Consider the following 26,479-nt stretch of genomic DNA (forward strand, 5'->3'; position numbering starts at 1 on the left):
CCTGGACCCCCACCCCCATACCCCCACACCTTTAGCCATCATGAGATGGTGTCTGTCTGTCCCTGGTGGTCACAGGGGAAACTGAATTCATCACCGGTTCCTTCTGCAGGAGTCTGATGCCTCACAGAGGAACGCGTGGCTGAGATAAATCTTCCAAAAAGTCACTCTGAGGACCGGATCCCCCGGCCACGGGTTTGCCATGATGTTTCGCTGTGAAAGAAGCGGAGCAGGTTACGCTCTAATTGTTCCTCGGTGAGACTAAATGTACTGTAGAGCTGCCTAATGTAACGGCTCACTGCTAAAAAACAAACAAAAAAAAGCATTTCTTCAATGAAATTGGAGATAAATCAAGGAGAAATGCAGGGAACTCCTAAACTTTTGTGTGTCAAGTTTAGATCCAAAAAGAGATATCAACTCATAAAACTGATAGGAAAACCCCCACAAAACAATATATTGGTGGTCAGTATTGTTGTAATTATACCACTGCTTAGTTAAAGTTGAGTGAACATTGGCATAAGAGACGGGTTGTTGCATGTGGGGTATGAAAATGTTACTGATAATTTCTTTTAAAAAAACGTTTAAAATAAGTTTTGCTCAATAAAACTTGGTCATCAAAGCAGTTCAGCATGCCGCACAGTCTGCTTTTGTGGTTTACGTTAAGAGACTGGAGGCTATTGTTGAGGTTGCTAACACAGGAAGGCCTCCGGGGGACGCCTGAAGGTACAAGGCGCCATGTAAACCCTGTCAAGTGACGACTGTACTGCTTGAAAGGCTTGGAAAACCAATGATATGGATTAGGATTATTGTGTAAGGAGAAGAAGAGTAAATCTAAATGCAGCAATGTTAACATCTCTGTAACGTCCATTCCGTGTCCAGACTTTAAATTAATTAACGTTGCTGTCTTTTAAGACTTGGACACTTTGCTTAGGCAGTAGTGGCCCATTACTGAAAAAAGGAGTACCACGAATGACGTCTTTTAAAATCAATTTCTGTTTCACGCTAACGTAGTGAGACATCTCATTTACCTTCTGCCTTCTTCCACTGCACTTCTTCTGCGTCAAACAAAAAGGAATTTCCAGGCAAAACTGCATTTGTATTCTATTCTTTCAAATGGCAAAGATATATATATCATGATAAGTTCACTTTCATCTCCCAAAACCAAGCCAAACCAATGGCTGTCAGTATGGTACAGGTATATACTTGCTGTTTCTCCCATTTTCAGGCTAACTTGTCTGTACAGTCAGTCAACCATATGCTGTAAAAGAAAAACAAAATCCAGACTCCACCTATAAATGGTAAACGCTTTCATCTCTGAACGTCTGGTCATCTTTTCGCAGCACTCGGAATCGATGAAACGCAAAAGATGAACACTAAAAAAAATAATTGCGTGATGCAGTTCTCGTTTTGACTGCAAAAATAACACTTCCACCCTCGACAAAGCGGTGAGTTTTTGAAAGCCACTGCCTCACCAGCCAAAATCATATTTATATGTATGGTCATTAAATGTGAATATAGGACAGGCGCTGCAGTGGACTCCCTGTTGGGTCCCCTACATCTGTTGTGGAAGGGGCGATTCAGCTCTGCCATGGAAAATTGGACATTTAGGAGCCAGCTGGAGGAGCGGTCTGCTCTTCTGCTCCACTAGCACTCAGGTGCCCACTGGCCTGTTGCCACCACCAGCTAGAAGCTGCTGGACCAAAGCAGGCAGGCCGCCTCTGTGGGCACAGTCTCTACTGCCTGTGTCCTCTGTCCAAAGATCCAACTCTGATGAGCTCAGAGTCGTAATAACTGAGAAAAACAGTTTTTAGGCCAGGATCAGGAAAAAAAAATCACATGATAGGAGAGTGTGTTGGAATATAAATGGGTCTTTTTATGAGAGTTTATTTCAGGGATAAGAAGCCAACTCCGGGATGAACTCATTCTCGGTGGGCGTGTGTGAACAAAGATCTTTGCTAACTTCGACAACCCACCCGAAAATAGTTTTTGATTTAAGCTCTTTGTAGCTTTGAGGCTGTGCTTAAAGTTCGCTTCTGATGGTGCGAGTCAGAATATTTGCACAAAAAAAAGCTGCTAAAATATTTCCTCATCCCAAATCCTGAGATATTAATGTTAGGACAAAGGTTGAGCAGTTTTAGCTAAACATCAGGTTGAAAACTTTGACCCAGTTTGTAGAAAAGAGACAAGAAGGAGCCTAATCGTTCCACCAATGTGAACTACAGCTTTATCAGGCTTCAGGATGACGTAAGAAATTATAGAATGATTCTGTTACATAATGCCAATGGGTTTTTGTTATTTGGCTTTGGTAAATACTAGAGAATGGATTTGTTCACTTAAAGCAAAACTAGCTTCCTTTCTGCTAATAAGTTAGCTAGCTGAGGCTAAACCGAGGCTAACTAACACTTTCGCCAGACAGTTCAATCAAAGTAGTCTATACATTGTTTTAGACTGAGTACATTTTTCCAGGTGAAACTGTCAATAAAGTATTAGCATTGCCACCGCTTTCTAACAAGTGAATAAAGCCTGCACAGTTCCATTCAGTCAGTCAGAGAGGCTTTAAATGTTGCTACTCCTGGGTTGTGCAAACATGTCTGCTCATTTAACACAGTGCAGAGGAGAATTAGCGCTGTAGCTGTGCCAGCAGCTGCCAGATGTGAGGTCAACAGCTGCTCGCTCTGAACAGGTTTCTGTTTTTCCCAGATTCGCGCCTCATTTTTATGAGAAGGATTAATTCAGCATTTTGGGGAAAATGCTCATTAAGGCTTTAGGAGTCCAGGTTTAATCGACACTGCGTGGAGACTCGGGCAACCAGAAAAAAGCACTGCAAAGCACAGACACCATTACTGCGACTTGATACTATCATATGCTGATTAAAATGGCATTGAAAATGTATGCTGTGTCAAAGTTGGTCTCCTTTCTTTGCTATGCTAAAGAATAAAAAAAAAAAAACAAGCAATATTTTTTTGCCAGCTTGAGGCTTCATGTTCCATCGATCAAGTCCGTCACGCTCAGGCTAAATGTAATCTAGGTATGGTTGAAAGTGCCGTGCATATAGATGTACCTATTAAGGTCTAAATTTAGCTACATAAAAGTGTTTATCAAATTAGCTCACCAGGCCAGTTTCGCAGCGTTGTTTCTTATGCCCTGAACCACGGTGTCAAACTTGAGGCCTGGGGGCCGAATCTGGCCTCCCATTTCTTCTTATGTGGCCCTTTGATATCGTATCTTACCAGACAGCAACTATTATGTACAAGGCAAATAAGAGATAACTACCAGAAAATTTAAGAGGCGAATATAAATTTAAAACCTTATCCATGTGAACAACCAGGAAAAGTTTCTGTGTATCTATTTCTGGTGTATAAAACAGTCTAAATGAGGACCTCAAACAGAGCCCAAATACCAGACAGTTTAAGAATAATTTAGAAAAATATGTTGTTAGGAACATATAACGGACAAGCCTGCCTCCCCCTAACCGAAATGGTGATAATAGCAAAGCAAAAGTATTTTTATTACAAAATTAAAAAAAAAAAAAAAAACTGTCAGGCAGGTCATCTGCATCATGGTGCAGCGAACCAAAACGAATAATCTTCTGGTTTTCTTGGAGAAGAATTGACAGATGCACATTTGTGCGCAGCTATTCTCCAACATATTTAATCACTCTGTAATTGTAAAGATAGGGAAACTAGTTTGCATGAAAAACTGTTCTGAGCAAAAGTCTTTTTATATCATTTCGTTTCAATAATTAAACATTCACATTAGGAGGAGATTCTTGATGGAATATAACAGAGAATGATAAAGTGTGGCTCTAGAGCAGAAAGAAAGGCGCTGGGACAATGACCTGAGGACGTATTGAATATCAGAAATACTATAATATTAACAAGTGCTCTGTTTTGCACGCAATAAAAAGTAAAGACACACACACACACATACACAGAAGTCAAACCCAGAACTTAAATGGAAATGGAAATACTTTATTTCACCATAACACTGTAACAAGCTTGAAAAAATGAAATACAAAAAAAAAAAAAAGATCAAATCAAACAAAATGCTACAGAGCACCACATCATACAGACAACTGTTAAAAGTGGCAACAGAACCTTATGCTAATGGTTTTCACTCTATCTAAGGTATCATTTTCATAATCATTGTTATTATAGAAATCAGCAAAAATGTCCGGACATCAAGCACAGTCATGCCAGTAATAAGTAATATCTTACAGATTCATGTAGCGATGCTTTGGAGTGGGTAATCTGCGACGCTCAAAAGGGTTCGCTTTGGGCAGGCGCGACACGGGTCAGAGGGAACCTGTAGTCCGTCGTCTGTTTGGCATTTGGTATAAAGGATCTGAGGATACAGGTGCGGGTCACAGACTGTTCGCAGGTTGCTTTTAAACACCTAACGTGCACAAAGTACCAGATGGGTGGAGGTGATGTATGCAGCGTACAATAAAAGCCTTAAACTGGAAAAAAAAAAGAAAAAAAAAAAGATAAACTTAGAGGAGACAAAACCTGAATGTCAAAGATGTACAATTATCTGTGACCTGAATTGTAACCTCCAATCATCTGGCTCAGCAGGTCAAAACCAAGCCGAACAGTGCAAACACTATTTGACCCAGGCCCCGTGAAGAGGACGGTGAGGAGACACAGGGGGCCGTGTTACTTTTTTTTCTCTTTTCTTTGTACATGGAGAACTCTGTACAGGTGCCTTCAGATCTGCCAGGGACTAAAGGCACATCGGGTCCACTGAGCAACAGATGTGTCCGTTCTGCAAATGAGAGAAAAGAGGGAAAAGGGAGGGTCACAGTCACACTTGAACCCTACAGGCAAAGTCTTTTTGAGACGCAGCAGCTGCTAATTTCCCATGATGCAAAAGCTGACATTTGGAGCTTCTCGGCTTGTAATTTTTACCACCAGCCGAACTCGGGGAATTTTATAGCCGGAATTTAAATGTGAAAGCCCACCGGGTTCACGGATCGCCATCATCATGACCGAAACAAAACTGCATGTCAGTTCAAAGCTACGTGCAAGAAACAAAAAAAAAGGAGACTGTCAGTTGGGTGTAAAGCTCTTCTTGTGAAATACTGCCACATTCCTTTTGTTTCCGATAAGAAGCTCACTGTCGGCTAAGTAGAAGGAATGAGTGGATTAGCTTTAAAGCTACGGCAAACCATTTACATCCACGTTACAATATCACCTGTTCAGCCTAACAACACAGAGAGCAGCTTGATTTACTGTCCAAATGTTATTTTGCCGCAGTTTCTCATAAAATGCTACAACTACTACTCGGAGTATTGAATTGTGTAAAGACGTCTGCTCACTTAACGCAGCGCAGAGGAGGATTGGTGCCGCGGCTGAGCCAGTGGCTACAGAAGAGAGGTTTAAGCCGTTCTTTTTGAATAGGTTTCTGTTTTTCCAAAAAAATAAAATAAAATAAAATAAAATAAAATTGAATGCCTCTTTTTCAGGTAAAGGTTTTGTTTAGTATTTTAGAAAAGGGCTCACTGAGGCTTCAGGAGTTCTGACTGAAAGTATATGATCATGTTAAATTTGACACCGACGCTAAGAAAAAAACAGGATATTTGGTTTTTGCAATGCATTTGTAAGGCGCAGGGTTGTTTCTAATAAAGTGCAGACAGATATAAACTGTGGCAGCATGACGATATGTTCACCATCTTTAATTAGGGCGAAACCAACAGGCAATTCAGAAATAATGTTAAAAAATAGCAAAGGAGTGAATAGGGCAGCGCTCAGCAGAAATGTTAATGTTGTTTATGAAAATATGTCACACCCTGTTCAAGTCCTGTGTTTATAGTTATTTTGCATCATATTTTCTTCGATGATTAAGTAAAGACAGCAGGGTAGATCGCTGAAGGTTCTGGCTAGTTTCTACTCTACCTGGCAGCTTGAGCTCATTGATTGTCATGTTTACTCATTTTCTTATTAGTCACATCAGACGATGATTCTTTTACTACTGAACAGAGGAGTGCGCAAGTCATTTCGCCACTTAACCATTTAATAAAAGATGGAGCCGTCTGCTTGTGAGCGTTTCTGTTGTATTGCATCCACAGTAGAACGACATATTTTAAGTGCGGACTTTGAACCAATTCAAATACCTGCCAACAACGCCATCCTGACTGGACAGAGTTGCAACAACTTTTCTGTGGACGTAGTCACCAGGTCACCAAAAGGCTGGTAGTGAGACAGTTTTAGGCAAAATAATGGCGAACTAAAAGAATTGCACAAAACGTCATGCAGAAACATAAAGACAGAACCCTACATAACCCATGTAGACAGTTTATCATTTAAAGTGAGTTTTACTTTAAATGTAGTTCACAAAATGTCGCCATTGCTTCTTCCAAGTCGGCTATGTTCGTTTGCTCTGAACTCACGTTTGGTCCCTAGAGGTTTTTTGCGATAGTTCTCGTGTGAAATCTGAAAAATCGGAACCAAACCCCAAAACGTCAGACAATTTTAAACTCTTGCCATGTGAACCAGGCGCTACAGTGTATCAAAATTGATCTAATTTAGTACATTTAAGGAGTGCAGTCATAGATTATAACAAAATGTCAATTATTTAGACAACCATATTCAAGGGCACGTAGGCTACACTACAAAACTTCAACTTGGTGTTTTAAAGATGCAAGTCCACTTCCGATGTGCAAAGGGGTTTATCTGTGTATTTATTTTAATTTTATGGTAGAAAAATACTATCGGAGCAACTTGGTAATTTAAAAAATTACCAAGACACTTAATTATTTATTATTATGATTTATTTATTATCATTCTGCAATAACAAAGTGTCATTATTTACTGAATGACACTTCATGACAGCAGTCATAAACATTCATAAAGTCTCCTTCATGTTCATAACAGGTGCGATGTCATATTTAGGTGTCGTGTCAGTCTTATGCACAACCCTTCAAATTAAGTGTTACCTAATCCTGCAATAGCTGTGTCCCCTTTTAATGCTAAGCTAAAAAGCTAGCAAGGCTTTTATCCAGTACAGAAAGGTCTGGCTCCCTGGAAAACAATAATAAAATTAGGTAAGGTGTAAAACCTTTGGAAAGTATCCAAAAAATACCCCAATTGTATGTGTTGGTCTATGAAATGCTGCAGTGAGGCCATAAAAACGCTCAAACTGCCACTGTGGCATGAAATATGCATCGCAGGATGCCACCTTTTCAGCCAGACGTAAGTGAATCACAACGGCTTGCGGCCTCGACTCCGGGCGCCTCACCTTGCACTGGCACAGGGTGCACTCTGTGCCGTGTTTGATCCAGGAGGAGCCGCTGAAGCGTGAGATATTGTGCTCGTCCGTGCACGTCTTGGTGATGTCGTTGCGGATGGTGTCGGCCTGGCAGGGGTCAGTGACACAGCGGGGGCAGCACTCGCCCTCCGGCACCGTGGTGAACTCGCAGTCCACGGGCGGGCACGGCAGAGGCCAGCAGTCCACCTGCCCCTGCTGCGAGGGGCGTGAGGGAGGAAATGTCACACGATTTAGAGAGGGAGTCATAAAAAATACAAAATAAAAAATCTCAGCAAATACCACAACCACATTTAAAAAAAATAAAATAAATCAGCTAAACAAGTCATTAATTTGAATATTTCTCCTGACATTGTGCATTAGCATGCCAGAGGGAACATCATGACTTGATGGGGGGGGGAAAGTTGTTAAGGTGCCAAGGAAAAAAATAAATAAATAAATAAAATAGATGAGCAAAGCAATCTTCCAACAAAGTCAGCACTTTTTTGCAGAATGGGGAAGTAAACGCTGCAGGTTTCTAATTGTCTCATTGTTGTTCCCGTATTAATCTCACGGCAAACTTTGAGCCGGGAACGTCGTATTGGATTTTTCCTACTGCGGTTCTTCGAGTGGCCTGAGAAAACACATCGTTTATTCTGTCTTTTGCAAACCTCTGCCCCCGCCCCGCACCTTCGTGCTTTTTTTTTTTTTATCACCGTGGCCTGACCTACTTCTGGCCCACATTGACATCCGTGGAATGTCCCGTACAAGCCATTTATTAGTCATGATACAAATCCCCCCCGCCAAAAAAAAAAAAAAACCCAGCAGAAGCCAGGAGATGCTAGCACGGAGACGTAGTTCGAAGCTTGATTCAAGTGTCCCACTGGGGGTATTTAATATCACTGAAAATCGCCCGGATCAGCATTTTAGAAGAAGTTGCAGGAAAATAGTTTATCTGTAAAGAACACAGACTCCCACAGTGCAGATGCCCACGCCTCATGTCTGTGCTCTGTGAAAACACTCCAAAGTGGGAGATCCACCCCCTGACTGGCAGCCCTTTGACTGAGATTTGGAAAACAATGAGTAATGAGTCGTCACGGCGTGGAAACTTGATCAAGCTAACAGGGCTTCAGTCTCTCTGTTATTTCTACAGGCTGTTTCATTCGTCGTTCTTTGTGTCTCATCGTGATTTTATCTCCTCTTAAATACACAGGACCATTCAGCGGTTTGCAAGAGTGAATACTAATAAATGCCTCCAAGAGATTAAAACTGGTGACATTTATCTCCGGCTGGGAATTAGGCTCAAACAATCATGTTTCCTTTTTTGTATGTGCTCTGACCTTAAGTACAGCGCACATGCATGTTAATGGAAATTAATGCTCTCTTGATTCTAACAGGGTGGAAAATCGTAACTTCTCTCCCCTCCCACTGCAAAGACTGCTTATAGACTTCTTATGCTTTTCGGTCTCTTGTCACATTTAAGTGTTTCAGATCATAAAACACGTTTTAATATCACACCAAGATAACCTTAGTACATGGAAAATGTAGTTTGCAGTTCCTGATTCTATTTATAAGAAAAAAAGTCATCAAAATATCTCAAACTCTTTAAGTTTGAACAAATAAATAACTAAATAACGGCAGGTGTTTACAGAAACTAGCCACGAGTCTTTTACATGATCGTGAGGGGTTTTTGGGCCACTCTTCTTTGCAGAATGGCCACTCCAAAACATTTATTGATTTATTTTAAAACACTCAGAGAAAGAGTTGCTGGTCGCCTGTTGACCACCGATTGTCCTTCTGCATAGTGCGTTTTAGCTCAAGGTCACTCCTTCAGGATTTTCTACCAGAGAGCAGAGTAGTTCACAGGCTGTGAAGCAGCAAAGCAGCTCCTCACCATCACACTACCGCCATCATTTCTTCTTCTTTTTCTGAAGTGCTGGGTTAGTTCTGCACCAGATCTATCGGGACACACACCATACAATGCAGTTCCACTTTTGTCTATTCAGTCTTTGGAATATTTTCCCAAACGTTTTGGGGAAGCTATTTTTGTATCAAAAGCAACATGTTAGCCATGGTTTGGACCTTGAAACTCTCCCATGGATGCCTTTTTTTTTTTCTTTTTGCCAGGTCTTCTCATTGTAGGCACATGAACACCGACCCTAACTGAGACAAGTGGGTTCTACGGTGACTCAGATGTTGTTCTGGGTTCCTTTGTGTCCTCTTAAATGAGTTGTCAGAGGGCGTGCCGTGGTGGCACAGGGGAAAGCGCAACCCATGTTTGGAGGCCTTGAGTCCTCGACGCGGCTGTCGCGGGTTTGACTCCCAGACCCGGCGACATTTGCCGCATGTCTTCCCCCTCTCCTTCCCCCTTTCCTGTCAGCCTACTTTCAAAAAATAAGGGACACTAGAGCCAACAAAAAAAAAAAAAAAAAAAAAAAAAAAAAAAAAAATATATATATATATATATATATATATATATATATATATTATATATATATATATATATATATATATATATATATATATATATATATATATATATATATATATATATATATAAAGAGTTGTCAGTGCACTCATAGAGTGATTTTGGTAGGTCGGCCACCATCTTTCATGGTCAATACCTTTTATTGTTGTTCACTGGGGTCCAAAAGCTTTAGAAATGAGCTGTGTTGATGTAAAGACACTCTGAGAATCTTCTGAGGGCCACACTTATTGACATAATATCACACCACTGGTTTAAATGAAAGCAAATTAATGTGTTAGATGCCAATGGATGCTAATGACTTTGTTTTCTGTACTCTAATTTCTGTAGAATGAGACAATAATGCATTAATTTATATATATATATATATATATATATATATATATATATATATATATATATATATATATATATATATATACAGTATTTTCAACTACATATTGTCAGACATGTAGAAGTTTTTTGCTTGGTACACATGTGTCAGAGATCACGTTAGGGTGTGGCTAGTAAAACTAAATAAAAAATATGTGGTTAATCATATGTAATACATAACCTAGCAATGAAGTGCTTTTGTTTTCATAGAGCCTGACTGGTTTGGATTGTAAATTTTACAAATCAAATCATCAATAGAGAACAGCTTTTTGTATTTGGATACATAGATTTAAAAAAAAAGTCATTACAAATGGTGATATATATATAAAAAAAAAGGCAAAACCCATCAGAAATGTTGCAAGAGGTCAAAAACTTGTACCCAGTGATGTATTTGCCTTCAGAGGCTCATATTCTTGGTTTTGAAATGATTGCATGTGCTTAGGCGAGATGGTTTCACATCTCGGTCTTGCGAACATGTTTTGCCCATCTGCTGGAGTCACTGTGTATTTTAAGGTCCCCGCTGAGTTTGGACAGCCATTGCTCTCCTAAGTGTAGCAGCATTCAAGGTTCATTTCACGTCCCCGTCACGCTACTGCACGCCACGGTACCGGGGAGGTGGGGGTGGAGTGGGGACTGCCGTCTCCTTCAAGTGCTGGAAATGCGCGGAACTTTAATTGGCCGACTTTAATGTCTGCAATCTCGACACCTGGACATCGGCGGGTCATGTGCGGGACTTGCTGGTGGACGTGGTGACATTTCCAAACATGTGTATGTTCTGCTGTTTACACTCCCGCGTGCGTGCGCGCGCGCCGCTGTTGTGACAGGCAAGCCTGGCCTTCTCAAATGTGTTTGTGTCAACACGTACAAGTGCCTGCGGTGAGCACGGCTGCGGCAAGAGTGAAGCAGAGCGATCTCATTTTCAGCCGAGAGTGCTTCCCCGCTGCCTCTCAGCTGAGCTGTGACTTTCAGGCGCTCCTGTAATGGTGCGCTGTAAGAAATCCAAAGAGCGGCCCCGAGGTTCAGGCAGCAGGACAACAGCACAATACAGGAGAGCACTTGGGAGGGAAGGTGGCTGGGGTGGGGTGAGGTGGGGTTATTGCCAGTGCTGGTCACAGGGTAAATCTGTCAGAATGGGGAAAACGTCGCAGTATCTAAGCTACAAGCATGGTTGTTATTAAAAGGCAGCTGAGACTGAATGAAAAAAAGAGAGAGAGAGAGAGAGACAGAGAAAAAAAAAAAGCAAGAGTGTTTGTCTGTGATTGGAAGTAGAGATGAACTCAGCAGAAGAAGAGTCGTATATTTGCCTTTCCTTCATGCAGCGGCAGTCACATTCCACAAACTTCAATTTGTTTAATTGGGGTTTTATGTGACAGATCAATGCAAAGTAGCGGTACGACTGCAAAGCTGAAGGAAAATGATGGGCGGTTTCATCGAGGCTCCACAGCAAATCTGGAGCCTCAATGCAGAGATTGTGGGTCCAGGCTCTGGGAGCAGAGATTCCCAGCTCGGTTTTTAAAAAGATTTTTTTTTTACATACATAGTTAAAACTATCACTATGTTGGGGCAGCATGACACAGATAATCTATGAAAAAAATCGAGTTCCTCTTCCTTCTCCCTGTAGATCTACTGTCATGTGAAAAAAATACATTGGTTCATCAGAAACAACCAATCAGAGTCAGAAGGAGGGTCTTACCGCTGTCAATCACCCTCGTGTACTCACTTGACCCTTGACCTCTCCTACAGTATGCAGCTGGTTCACCAAAAAGGATCCCGCCATGGATGCTAAGGCTGGTAAGATGGACCACCACCGATGGAGGATAAACAGTTTTCTTGTAATGGTAAGTTGCTTCTCTGTCATTAGCACATTGAGCAGCACGTACACAAGATTGATTGACAGCTCTAAGACTGGGAGCAGCACTGGGAAAAGGTGGAGGAGATTATCTGTCTCATATTATACTGTCAACATGGTTGCAGTTTTAACAAATAAGTAAAAAACCAAACAAAACATATTTTAGCAAAAGTTACACACGGTAGCTTTTAGTGTACAATTCGAGCTATACAACAGAATCCCTTAGATCAGTGGAGTATTCAGGAGACCCTTCATTTTACATGGCTAACTTTTACATGTTGATCTGATTCAAAGTGAACAGTACATTACCAAGCACCTAGAGCTAGCTGACAAGCTGAGGAGGTAATTCAGCCATTTAAATCTGCTATATTGGATAAAAGACACATCACAAATCTTCTGGGGACCGCACTTATTGACTGGATTTCATATTACACAAAGTAAAGTAATGGGTTTGATCAGACCAGCAGCAAAATCTGGTAATACATACAGTACAGTAAACAGGGGGACTGAATGCAGGGCAGACTTTCCAGATTTATGTTGTTTTTTTATGTTGAAAACCAGATATCATTCAACCCAAAGTGCTATTTTGTGTCATTCTACCAGCACATATACTGTAAGATGATAGAATGCGTAAATGTTCAAGAAACATGAATATTTTTGCATGGCATCATATACAACCACAATACGCACATGGCCAGAAGGTCAGAAGGGCAACCCAGGTTGAAAAGATTCATTGGTTTGGTCAGTTTTATTGGACAAAAAACTTGCAAACTGTTTCCCTGTTGTCCAAACAACGTCCCTCTGCCAAACCTTGGAAAAGGTCAGCACAGCAGAAGATGGGAGCACAGTAATAAACAGTCTATACTGTAAGTCTTACTGTGAGAGCTTCATGAGGTGAGCAGTGTTATTTTGTATGTCATGAAGAATAGGGGTTCTCAGACTGCAAAGCACACCAGAGAATACAAGGAAGTCAGTCTCAGCAAACACTCTCGAGTCAACACGAGCATACATCCTGTTAACTCGCAGCAGTAGGAAGCCCACACATGCTCAACCTTGGAAGAAGCCTCAGTAAAACGTGTTATTCCATCAACGCGGCCTACAGCAAAGATGGCTGTTTGTATTCACACAAATCAAAGCAATCACTTCTTTTTCTTTTTTGCACCACACAAAAAAACCAATCTTCCTTTTCTCCTCCCTGCAACTTTCCTATTCACCTCTTAATCACTCTGCTCCAACAAAATATTTCTCCTTGACTTTCTTTTTAGCACACATCTCTCCTTGATCAGCATTTCCATGGAGACCGGGGTATTTGTTGCATTCCTTGTGTGGGCGCTGCGGCACACCGATGGAACGCTTCTGTTTTTTTTTTTTTCTGCATTTTCACACATCCTCATCCTGAAAAAAAAAAAATATACCGTTCTGACAGGAAGCGTCGTTGGATATTTCATCAACTCTAACCCACCAGGCACTGGCACTGCTGGCAGTTCTCCACCCATGTGTCGCCGCTGCCGTAGGTGAGCAGGCCGTTCTGGTGCAGGCACTGGCTGCTCAGGCGGGGGTCGCACTCGGGGCAGCAGAACAGGTCGGCGTTGGGGTTGTCGCAGTCGCACACCATTCGACGGCACATCACTTGGCCGGCCTGAGAGCGGAGCACAATTAAACATTAACAAGCAGACGCCATCAAACCGTTCCACGTGCAAAAGACAAAGCCAATTTGTGCAATAGAGTCATCAAACATACATGTGCACGATAAATAATGTGGCGAAGGTTAAAGAGTTCAACGTTTCTGTCCAAACTGTAGGGAAAGCCAGACCACGCTGGAATGCATCTAATGAAAGTTGGTGCAGACATGTTTATGAGTGTGAACTTTAAACTGCTTAAATTATTTTAACTTATTCCTCTGGACAAATAATCCTCTTCTCTTTAGGCGCAGAGACATCTCTCTAAAGCAAAACGGAACATTTTTTGTTTCCGTCATTTGTTCAGGCAGACATCTACAAACAATGATGAAAAGAATGCGCTCGTCAACTGATTCAATGCCGTTTGCTAGAACAAAACTCTTTGGCTCTTTTCATCGAGATTCAAGGTCCACACTTGAAATGTCGCGAAAACATTTGTCACATGCCAACTGTGAATTGACTGATTGGGGGAAAAAAATGCATGAGATATAAAGTTTCTTTAAATGTACAGATTTAGTAAGAAGTTTGCATACATTCGTAACGGGCATAAATGTCACATGTCACAGCTTTTAGCTCAGCATTTCAAGTTCAAATAATTTTTTTTATGGTACTGCAACGACTAACCAACATTAATTGGATGCACAAATGTTGATTTATAAGTATAAGTATCCATTATATTAGTATATAGTATCCATTTTGGCTGGATATTTGTTTACATTTTTTTTAATTAGACAATTCTACATAAATTAACATGATGACTCACAAATAATCATGCAAATGTGCCAAATGCTCATCTGCATTCACAGACAAGTTTACGGTAAACCAGATCAAAACATAAAACGTGTGATAGTTTAATTTAAAAAAATTTGAATGAACATATATATTAAAAAAAATGACACACTCTAAATATGCAAGAGAAATTCATCTATATATAATCACAGATTTGATTAGTTACCAACAACTACTTCATGGATTTAGAAAGCTGCCTATACAATGTGACGTTTTCCATCGTATGACCGGCCCTTCAAGAGCAAAGCTGACTGCCTGATTCTGGGATTCTTTAATAAAGTTACACAGGATGGAATAATTTACGATCAAAGATTGCATCCAAATAATGATTAAAATCAGTATGTTACACACAACTTCCTGGCACAATAATCACAAACACCCATCAAATCATCATTTCATGTTTGATAAAGCGCGCCAACATTAAAAACGTCTTGAGTACGGACCTGAAAACTGAAGGACTATGTCTCAACTGATTCCATGACAAGAAGCCATATATATAATATATGTTAGGAGTAATAATAATATGCAACAAATTTACACACGTTAACTATTGACAGTCTATGCTAAAAAAATCTGTTAATAAAAACATTAAATCTCAAATGAATATGACTTTAATGCCAATGGTGAGGTGAGAGCGTAAAATAGCACTGACTGCAACAGTATAGTTACAATACACATTGATGCAAATGTATATGGATTTTACATTTGTGTGTGCCTTTTCAATAATGAGTGTCTACTGCATACTGAACAGGTTCAGTCTGGACACATTCTTATCTTTCCGTTGTCTGGGCTCTTTGACCTTGGTTCCCCCCCGCCCATCACTTAGTGACGGCGCTCCATTTAATATCCAGCTGGGTCCAACCACTTCCAAAACAAAAACATGTTTACTCCCCTGCCCCTTAATCTGCTCAATGCAACTAATTTTGACAGGCAGCACCTCAATCTCTCAAATCAATTAAACAACTCATTTAATTAGGGAGCCATTTCTGTCCTGCTCCTTTGTAATCAAATGAATAATTTGCCGCTTGATCATTCACTCCCGACACTAATCCACTATAATCGCCTTCCACTACTCCCAGACACTCGGCATTAGGTTGAGTAAAACGCTGCAAATTCAGAGTGTGACGGCGGCGCAACCCGATAAAAACGAAATAAAACATCTCTGAGGTGACAGAATGAGTTTTCCCGGACCAGTTCTTCCCAGGTGTCTCATCGCCTGGATATTAGGAAGTGATCAAAACAACAACGTCAGAAACTCGAGTCAATCAAACGTTAAGAAGTATGACAGCACATACCGCTCGTCCGTCAAAGTAGCGTCGCTGTCCTGTCCCATCAATCTCCCTTGTTTGCAGAGAATTAAAAGTAATTGGATAAATTAACATAAGTTGAAATAAAAAGTTATTTTCGATTGCTTCGGTGACGACATCGGAAGCTAGCTAGAGACTGAAAACCACATTGTTCACCAAGTTTTCGCACACAAAAGCATTACGGGGAACTTTTTCCATGCCAACCTCTAAATAAGTAAAAATAACGGCATAAAAGAGAAGCAGCAGTGCAGTAAAAATGTCCAGTGAAATTTTGCGGAACTCATGTCTGCATTTTTGTAGCTCGGAGGACTAGAAAACATCTCTCAACATGAAATCTGCAAGATGGCCTCTGAATAAGCGGAGTTTCCACTCCACTGGCTGTATGGCGTTTATCGGAAGTGAAGTTCATGTGAGGAAGTGCTCTGATTATTTATGAGTATTAATTTTAACTTTGAACTTGTCAGAACCAATTGTGTGTCATGAAGGCCCACACGCAGTTAGCACATTTTATAATAAAGTATGCTGTACAGGAGTTACATACTAAAATTAAATGACTATCAATTGCAACAATTTGGATTAGTAATAACACAACTTGTTTGTTAAATGAACTGGTTCAAATGCATTCTGACAAATGCAAACTGTAAATGTGCTAAGGTGGAAAAGATGAAGCTGCAGACCACCTGTGTGCCTGATTTTACAATTTGGTTTTTCTATTGGCGTATCTATTAGTCAAGTGACTGTTGATGCTTATGAGAAGAGACGGTAAATTATAATGTGGCACTAGCTAGCTGATGTTATCTGAGCAGATTGCTCTAGGTTTAAACATTGTAATTCTTCATACACTTGGCATTTTTCAAATTTCAAACCAAACCATTTGTTACATTCCTGTTATCTTTTAGTTTAGTTTAGTTTATCAGTTTGTAAACTAAATAACGTCTGATTTTTTAATCCTTTTTACCACCTTTGTTGATTGGAAACTCACTAATCGTTGCATTTGAGCCCCTAAAACAGGCATTTGTTTTCCTAGCAAACACTGATTTCTGATGCCGTTTTTTTAGCCATATTCTGGGCTTCATTTTCCCCTCGTTTCCGTCGCTGCTGAACGTTCCTCTAGGTACTAGGGTGAACGGAAAAAATTAGCTGTTAATTTTTGTGGGTTTGTCACTGCAAACACATTACATAAAACTCATTTTACCCACTGGTGATATAAAATATTTATTTGTGCCGCTTTATGAACATGCAGTTACACTATCTGCTCAATTATTAACTATGAATAAGTGCATACTACACTGTAAATCTTTTTTTCCCCCACAGAGGCAGAAGATGAACTATAATTTGCTGCAAAGAACTTACATTATCCACTTCACTTTGTCTCTTTTGAAGATCTAACAGGAGCGTGTTTACACTTCAGAGTTAACAAACAGCAACGCCTTGCTGCACGTGAGCCATACGTGCCATTCACTTAAAAGTGTCATGATTGCTCCTATACTAATAAGTAATTTTTTTTAAAATTAAAATAGAAAGACATAACTCTCCCTATCTTTTTACAGTCTATTGTAGAATGTCAGTTCCCTACGAAGGACGGAGGTGACATTTGTAGCCGATTAGCCCTGTAGGGAACGGCTTCGGTCACATGGAAGAAAAAGAAGATTTCCACTAGTTTTCTTACTCTTTGTTTAGAGATGTGGGAAGTGTAAATATATATATATATATATATATATATATATATATATATATATATATATATATATATATATATATATATATATAAACAAAAAACAATAACTCATAGAGTATAAACCATCGTAAAAGGCAAAGCACGTAGACATGATTAGCCTGTCTTAGGAAACAGATATATAACCCTGGCTTTTGAGGTTGTTTTAATCAGCCCTTAAAAAAGCTGCTCTCAATCATAATGTTTTGATAAATTACAGTCATGTATATGTAATATTACTTTTCAATCTAAAATTCTTGAAGAAATACTCGGTAATAATTGCATTTAGCATTTACACTGTAGACTGAAACAGCATAAGTGTAAGTCATTAATGATAATCGGTGCTTCAGTCAGTGCAGCGTTGGATACTTTTTGACCGCAGTGCTCTCTTAGAAAGGCTGGAGTGCATCCACAGAAAATTAAGTCTCCTTAGGAAAATAAACATGTAAACATTTTACTTCCAGTAACTCCATTTTTAAACACATATTTAATGCTAAAAATAACTAAATAGAGAACCTTTGGTATGTCCATGCAGTAACGACTACCCCCCCAAAGAACGAACTGATGACATATGGTGAGTTCACTGACAGGGAAAAGGTCACTGGTCAGTGTCAGACAATAAGGTCATAGAGTTTGTTGATAAAAATTTTGTAACAAGCGACATTTAACACGTCTGTGGGTAAAACAAACAGCTTTGCATGAGCAAGATACTGAGATGCATATGGAAACAAATGACTTGTGAGGCTTCTGATGTGACCTTACAAACGAACCGAACTGCAGAATATCACAATTTCCAGAAATAATTTAGCTTATTTTAGAACCGATAAGTTGAACTGCTGACTAACAGTGACTGATTCATTTTAAAATAATGCATGGAAGAAAAGGTAGAATCTTTCTGTCATATTTAAATTTGATAACATCTTTAAATTTGATCTCATTACTTGCTGCTGCATAAAGAATTTGATCTTGCCTTTCATATGCTCTAGAAAATTCAGTAATCAGTGTGACCTGTTCATCTCATTCATCCATATTCACTTATCCACCTTATGTTTCATCTGTGGATGAAAATCAAGTGGCCTCTAAACATTATAGTGATTACAACCACAGCTATCATAAAATTAGTCATTATGATTGCAATATGGGGCACTATTATTAGCCACGGCAGCTTTATTTGCTGCTTTAAATTAAATCAACCTGTCTAGATACAAGGTTATCCCAACCTCAGAATCGTAGCGCCCCGCGCCTGCTGGGAACACATGTCCCGCTCCTCCATCTGCCCCTCGGTCTGCAGAGCTCCACCCACCGCTACCTTTAAGCGCTCTCTGTTCTCCATCTTGCCCTGTTTATTACCTGGCAGGAGCACACCGAGCACCTGTCGCTGTCCAGCACCCATATCTGCCCGCTGTGCTTGACCTTGTTGTCATGGATACAGTCGCCGGTGCAGTTATGCCCGTGGGGGCACCGGCAGTCGTAGCCTCCCTCCAGGTTGAAGCACACTGTGTCGTTGGCGCAGGTGTTCCTCCCTGTCTTGCATTCGTTAATATCTGCAGGGGGCACAAAGGAATGACATCATACATATGCTCTGTGCAGGCAAAGCTGCTTCTGTGCATAATTGGCTTTGAAATAATAATAATAATAATAATACTAATAATAATAATAAAAAAAGGCATTAAAAAGAAATTAAGTCTGCTTTTGATGCAGAAGAGCAACACAGACGCGTTAATTCTGCTGCGTGTGACAGCAATGTAACCCAGAAACCCACTTTGGCCAAATTCTGCTTTTGAGAGGTGCAGACAGGTTATCATTCATGGATTTTTAAAATTTATTTCTGAGTGCTTTTAATGTGTGTTCTTTCTCGGCCCTTTCAAATCCAGATGACGGCTAAGATGGGGGTCAAAGAATGGAGCGGCACCACCAGCTCGATTGTTGCGCCCATTTCTTCCGTGTTTCTGTTGATTCAGGGTTTCGCTTCTGACAGCCTCCACATGTCTGTCCACATGCTAAATCAGAAAAAAATGTTTGAAAAAAAATCAACAGGCTTCAGAAAGAAAAGAGACGTATCTTTTAGGAGGAAGGGAACTTAAAAAAAGAGGAGAGGTCAATCCTGCATCAAAAACATTCAATAGAAGCTGACGGAACGTCTTGTCAGAGAAGCTATTTTGCCTCTTAAATTTCGAAACTACATTTCTGAAATTGAGACGTGGAAACATTTTCTTAGACAGAAAGCACATTGAGGACAGGAATATATTTGTGTTTATTTACTTGAAACTGGAAATGTAAAATCTGGGAATTATACAAAACCCAACTTAACCAACTCTTAAAACTAGTGAGACACAGTGATTGCTGTGCTAAGAGACAAGCTAACCGCTGTTAGCAATACAAGCTAACAACATTGTATTTCATCGAATTTCATGCACATACTACTTTGTGTAAGATTTTAAAAAGATATAAGCTTTTAGTAGAGTAAGCATTTAACAGCAGGTCATCACTTTTGAAAAAGATGGCAGCCATATTGGATTTTTTTTTTTTTGCCCATCACTGATGAGAAACTACCAGCTTTTTCTCTGTAAATGCAAAACAGAACAAACTGAAAATATTACTTTGATGATGTTGTAAAATAATCTCTTGGTGTGGCGGCACTTGGAGACCTCGTTTTTCTTTTCTCCTGACTGAATAGTTTTCATTTGATAGAAAGATAAATAAAAAATTATTCCTCCTGCTGCTAAATATGGATTTTTGCAGTTTTAATATTAGTAATTATATTAGTAATTATAGAGTTATGATTTTTCATACACAGACATAAAATAAGGAAAAATGTGACTGTGTGAGAGGGCCTTTCCTTCCAGATTAAGATTCTTTAAGGTAAATATTTATATATTTAATATTTTAAAAGTAAAAGATCAAATTTCAGTACTTGATGACTCAGTCAATAAGTTGAAACAGTAGGCCATTTACAGATCCATCCATCCATGTCCCCAGCAGGTTTTTCTTTTCTTTAATTTTTTTTAAAACAAATTAGTGATTCTACTTCATATCCTGGGATAACTACCACATCATAACTTTCTAAATTTAACCACATCATTTCTGAATTCTTAGGCTACTGACAAATGTGATTAACACAATGTGCTTTTACAAAGTTAAACATTTAAGAAAAAAGTTTTCATTGAACTATTTTTTTTGTCAGCAACAGACGGCTACTTGTGCACTAAGCTGAATTATTTCTGCAAGTATTTGATATACCAGGACAATTTCTAATACTGACTTTCAACTTTGCCAAGCTGCAATAACTACCATCTAAAAACCTCCTCTTCTTCATCTGTTCAGATCTTATGGTCCCATCTGCCTGTTACATGCTTCATCTTCAGTTTCCAGTTCTGATACGATCCTGAAAACAAACTTTCCATCTAATTTTTTGAAATTGTTTTAGTTTATTTAATATTCCTTTTCATATAAAGGAAAAGTTCAATCAATGATCAGCAGCTGATCCATTTATCAGCACCTGTTAAAGGGACAGCTCAGGTTCTGAGATGAGATTCAGCCTCAGAGGTTATGGCCCATCATTGTTTAACATGTCGGGCGGTAAACTTCTGCCATATTAACACGTGGTTTGTGCAAACACAGGTTTTGGGTGGCATCAAAATGTACAAAACAGAATTAATAGAATAAATTCAGTTTGACCTAAACTCAACGATGCCAAAGGCGGCATAACCAGTTGATAGATTTTGGGGGGCGATTATATTTATGCATAGGACCAGGGTAGTTTGGTAAGCTTTTTCACTTAATAACCAAAATCATAATTTTAAACTAATTTTTGTGTTTACTCATGTAATCTTTTTCTTATATAAATACCTGCAACAGTTTGGCACAACAGCAATACCAAAACTGAAAAAAATCTACAGAAGCTTATAGAGATAATATTGTCTTATAGCACTGTAACTGGATGCTATTTTCAGAAAACCTTGCACTTTACTGTGTTCTAATTTATTTTGTCCTTATCAGCTCTGATAAAAACAAATTACCTCAAGCTTATTGGCGCTAAAAAATTGTTATTTAGTTTAGATTGCTTTCCTGTCAAATGTTATTTATGGGTACTCTCTAAAAACTATGGAGATTTTTTGAATTACATAACATTATCCATTTTTGTCTTAATACAAAATGTTGCTAGTCAATCAAACAATCAAATTTTATTTGTATAGCACATTTCAGCAGCAAGGCATTTCAAAGTGCTTTACATCATATCAAACACAGAAACACAATGCAACCTAGAATCAACAATCAAAACACGACATTAAGTCAAGTTCCATCAATAAATTTGTAATTGATTATGTTTCAAATACAATCCTAACCAGGTGGGTTTTTAGTCGAGATTTAAAGGAAGTCAGTATTTCAGCTGTTTTACAGTTTTCTGGAAGTTTGTTCCAGATTTGTGGTGCATAGAAGCTGAAAGCTGCTTCTCCTCGTTTGGTTCTGGGGATGCAGAGCAGAACCAGAACCAGAACCTGAGAGGTCTGGAAGGTTGATACAACAACAGCAGATGTTTAATATATTGTGGTGCTAAGCCGTTCAGTGATTTATAAACTAACAACAGTATTTTAAAGTCTATTCTTTGAGCTACAGGGAGCCAGTGTAGGGACTTTAAAACTGGTGTTATGTGCTCTATCTTCCTGGTTTTAGTGAGAACGTGAGCAGCAGCATTCTGGATCAGCTGCAGCTGTTTGATTGATTTGTTGGACAGACCTGTGAAGACGCTGTTGCAATAATCAATACGACTGAAGATGAACGTATGGTTGAGTTTCTCTAGATCTGGCTGAGACATTAGTCCTTTAATCCTGGAAATTAATTAATTTAATCAGGTCAGAGTCCATCACTACTCCCAGGTTTCGGGCTGGTCGCTGGTTTTCAGTTGTAATAACTGAAGCTGTGCATTGACTCTAGATCGTTCCTCTTTAGGTCCAAAAATAATAACTTCAGTGTTGTTTCTGTTCAGCTGGAGAAAGTTTTGGCACATCCACACATTTATCTGCTCTAAGGATCTGTTCAGTGATTGGATGGGGTCAAAGGTCACCTGGTGACATTGTAATGTAGAGCTGTGTGTCATCTGCATAGTTATGGTAGCTAATATTATTTCCTGTTATAACCTGAACTAGTGGGAGCATATAAATATTGAATAAGAGGGGTCCTAGGATTGAACCTTGGGGTACCCCACATGTGACCTTTGATCTCTTTGATGAGAAGTTTCCAATTGAAACAAAGAAATCCCTGTTCTTTATGTAGGATTCAAACCAGTTAAGCACTGGACCGGAGGGTGTTAACACCACGACACCATAAAAAGTAGCATTTCTATTCAAGTCAATTCAATCCAACAATACTTTATTAATCCCAGAGTGAATATAAATGTTGGAATTCAGATTGCTGACTGCTGTTGGCAAGAACGAACTCCTGTAGCTGTCTGTGCTACAGTGGTTCTGATGAAGCCTCTGACAAAAGACGCTCTGTCGGAATGTAACAGTCCCATGAAGAGGAGGATCGTGGTTGTCTGTAATTTTGTGGATTTTATGAAAAATTCTTCACGCCATGATCTTCTTCTTTATCAGGTTGTTTTCAAGTCTCTGGTTCTGATAAACCAAACAGATGGTGGCAGAAGAGCTTTGACCCTCCACAGCAGACTGGTAGAACATAATATTCAGATCTATCACACCATGAGAATCGGATACCAGCCCATGCCTAACATTTTTTCATTTCAGGTGTCAAAAAAAAAAGGGACACCTGGAGTATGCTCCTACCAAACTTTTGAATATTTAATAAAAAAAAGGAACAACTCACCTACGCACGATTCCCCGTTGGCGGAAAACAAGCCGTTGTCATGGTAGCCGTCGCGGCACTCGCAGTGGTACCAGCCGGGCAAGTTGACACAAGTGGATTTACTATCGCACTCAACAAAGCCGTCCGCACACTCGTCAATGTCTGAGGAGGAGAGTGGGGAGACAGCAAGACACATACAGTCAATTTATGTTTGCTTCAGAATCAGCTTTTTACACTCAGTCAGATATTGCGCTTTCATTCTTGCCTCTTGGGCGTCCTAGACTCTGACTGATTCATAATTAATAAAACAACTTGTCTTGCATGTGAGAGCATCCAGACCAAAAGGCTTTATTGATCAAAGACAATTTTGCAGCCAGAGAATGACATCGGTATCAATAAAAGATAGCAGGGCATTAAAAAAAAGAAAGAAAACTAACTGAAAACACGAAGCGCATTCTGACGAGACAGAGTCGTAACAAAAAGGCCCTGGCAGGAAGATGTAGCAAAATGCATTGACATGCAGGTAAACAGATTATTTCCAAAGTCAGTGCACTCTCGATTTATTTTATTGAGGGGGAAAAACTCTGTCATGTGAAAAAAAAGACCCTGAACAAATGGCTCTGGCACGGTTTCTTTCAGCCGTTGGGTGGCTGCTGTCGGTGGATGGAGCTTATGTTTATTTTCACAGAACTGCACTCAAAAAAAAAACCTCGTCTCCGCTTCCTCTTTCAGCTCGTCTTTATAGCAACGCTGAGATTAAGTGCTCCGGGTTTTCTCCTCCCCACGTTTGTCTCCCCGTCGTTCTGCGTTCGTCGCTCTGTTCTTGTTTTTTGTATCTCCTTTTCATACGCTCACTCTTCTCCCCGCTTACAACGGGCCAACGTTAAACCTCTTGGTTATTATAGCAGACGTCCCTGCAAACATCATCCAAGAACTATTCAGCTGTTAACAATGAGCATAATGCACACACACGCAGACACACACAGAGAGAGAGAGATTACTCTGATATTTCGGCTAACATTTAATTAAACCCGGGGCCAGACCCACGTGAAGGAGGGAATAAAGCCTGTTATTATGCGGCGGGGCTAAATATGTTAGCTCCCGACATGTGCCATGATTAAATGTGTCTGCTTGGCCGGTGATGGCTTTTTTATGATTGTGCATGATGCATGATGCTTTGCTCTCATTATGAAAATGGCAGTGTGCCGCGTATGACCTTCTTCACATCTGTACTGCAAAAGTATCCCCCCACTCTACCCACACACACACACACACACACCCCACCCGCACACCCCGACAGAAGGGCTCCTGGTCCCCCACCAACCAGCCGTAATAGGATTAAGATCTATTGGCTAATGAGCCCCCGGCCTTTAAATAGAAATTCTGCAGCAGATTAACTGTTGATCAAAATGTCCTGCAGATTAAGGTTTTACCGTGTCCTGAAAAGGCACCTCTTCAACCTGTTCGCTTTCTGCCATGTCACAACCGCAAACATTATTGTATTTCGTTAAAACGTTTTGCAAGTAAATATTCGGAATTGTGATTTGCTTTTTTGTTTTTGCTCTCCTTTACACTGATTCCTCTAAATACAATCCTTTGCAAACAATAGACTGGAAAAACACAAAATCATACCAAGTATCTTTGTCTAGTTTCAGGATTAGACAGCTATTAAAGATGAACACCGGATTTAATAGTGAGGGTTAAACTACACGGAAGTAGATTTTTTTTCTTTTTTGGGGGGGTAATTATAGTAATTTTAAGGCTAAACTGCAAAAACATAAAATCTTACCAAGCATTTTTGGTTAAATTTCTAGTTCAGATATCTTAGTGCACTTGAAATAAAACAGAACAAACTTACAAGTAACTTTTCAGCACGATATTGCTTTAAGTCAATAATTTCTTAATATTAATGGAGTAGTACAGTGGTTCCCAAAGATTTTCTGGGCCCCCCTATAGATTACAATAAAATCCCCCCCCAAAAAGAAATCAACTGGGCACACGTATCGTTCAACCAGACATGAACCTATACACATATTTTGTTTGCAAACTCCACTAAAGTTTATTTCACACTTCAGATTGCAACAAAACACACTACAAACCATCTTTACAGTGAAAAGTTTGTGTAACAGTTTTTTTTCATCCATACTGCTTCCCGCGCCCCCCCCGGCAATAGCACTGCGCCCCCCCCAGGGGGCGCGCCCCACACTTTGGGAACCACTGAAGTAGTATAAGATATAAGTGAAACAATCTGCCAGTGGAACAACTTATAGTATTGTAGAGCTGAAACAATTCCTCGAATGATTCGAGTACCTCAATTATTAAAATTTCTCGAGGAAAATTTATGTGCCTTGAAGCTTCGTTAAATTATGATTTATTATGTAGCGCACCGTGTTCCGTCTGGATCATTATTTGCGCTCTCATTTCTGCCTATGAGTTGTTGTGAAGTGCTAGCAGCATGGTGTCGAATTGTGTGACGTTTTGGGGGAGAAATAAGGATTGTTGAAGCTTGTGATAGTTGGACTACGACAGCATTTGTGGCGTTGGAATATCGCTTCGTCACGGTTTTAGAGAGAGAAAGAGAGAGAGACAGAGAGATCAATTCCTTGGATAATTGTGAAAATAGCCCTATAATATTGTAACTCATAATATGGGAAAATTAATTATCGAGGACTCTGAAAATCCAGCCACATTTGCAACGGAATGGTTTACATCTTTGTGCTATAATGGCCTACTCAAAGTCTGTAGCTAAATCTTATTGAGATTCTGTGGCAAGGTATTGAAGCGAATGTTCTCAAACGATCTCATCTTAAATCTGGCTGACTTTGAGACGAGCTAATTTCAGTCTTCAGATTGGTGAAGCCATATCCTAAGACTTACAGCTTTGATTGCAAAGCATTTACTCAGGAAAAGTTATAAATTAAAACAAACCTAACGTGTCCAATTTGTAAAAGACGAAATATTTGTTTGCCTTTCATAGGTTTATTTGTGAGGAATTTCCAAAACATGCTTCCCTTTCTATTTTGTGATCATCCATGACAGAAAAAGCCAATAAAATACAACATGGTTTGCTGCTTTTACAAGACAAAAAGGTGAGAAATCTCTCACCTCTCTGTATTTATCTAAAAATTGACTTGGACAGTCCATCAGCAGGTTCAAAGCGCCATCTCAGCTAGATGACTTTTGTATTTCACTAATCATCACCACGAAGACAGCAGAGTGGCTCATTTTCTCTTCTTAGAGCAG

The 26,479-nt window shown here is 39.7% G+C and overlaps 1 protein-coding gene across 1 annotated transcript in view; it reads right to left on the bottom strand.

The window, feature by feature from the left end:
* Positions 1 to 3,947: 3,947 nt before the first annotated feature.
* Positions 3,948 to 26,479, bottom strand: part of nell2 (neural EGFL like 2) — a 108,988-nt gene continuing 86,456 nt past the window's right edge. Inside the window, exons 16-20 of the mRNA XM_023353341.1 lie at positions 23,258 to 23,398; positions 18,785 to 18,978; positions 13,408 to 13,584; positions 7,234 to 7,458; positions 3,948 to 4,761 (exon numbers count right to left, since the gene is read on the bottom strand). Coding sequence (XP_023209109.1) covers positions 4,720 to 4,761; positions 7,234 to 7,458; positions 13,408 to 13,584; positions 18,785 to 18,978; positions 23,258 to 23,398 — 779 coding nt within the window. The 3' untranslated portion in view covers positions 3,948 to 4,719. The remainder of the gene's footprint in view (positions 4,762 to 7,233; positions 7,459 to 13,407; positions 13,585 to 18,784; positions 18,979 to 23,257; positions 23,399 to 26,479) is intronic.

This window comes from Xiphophorus maculatus, chromosome 2 (genome assembly GCF_002775205.1).
Source record: "Xiphophorus maculatus strain JP 163 A chromosome 2, X_maculatus-5.0-male, whole genome shotgun sequence".
Taxonomy (NCBI): Eukaryota; Metazoa; Chordata; class Actinopteri; order Cyprinodontiformes; family Poeciliidae; genus Xiphophorus; species Xiphophorus maculatus.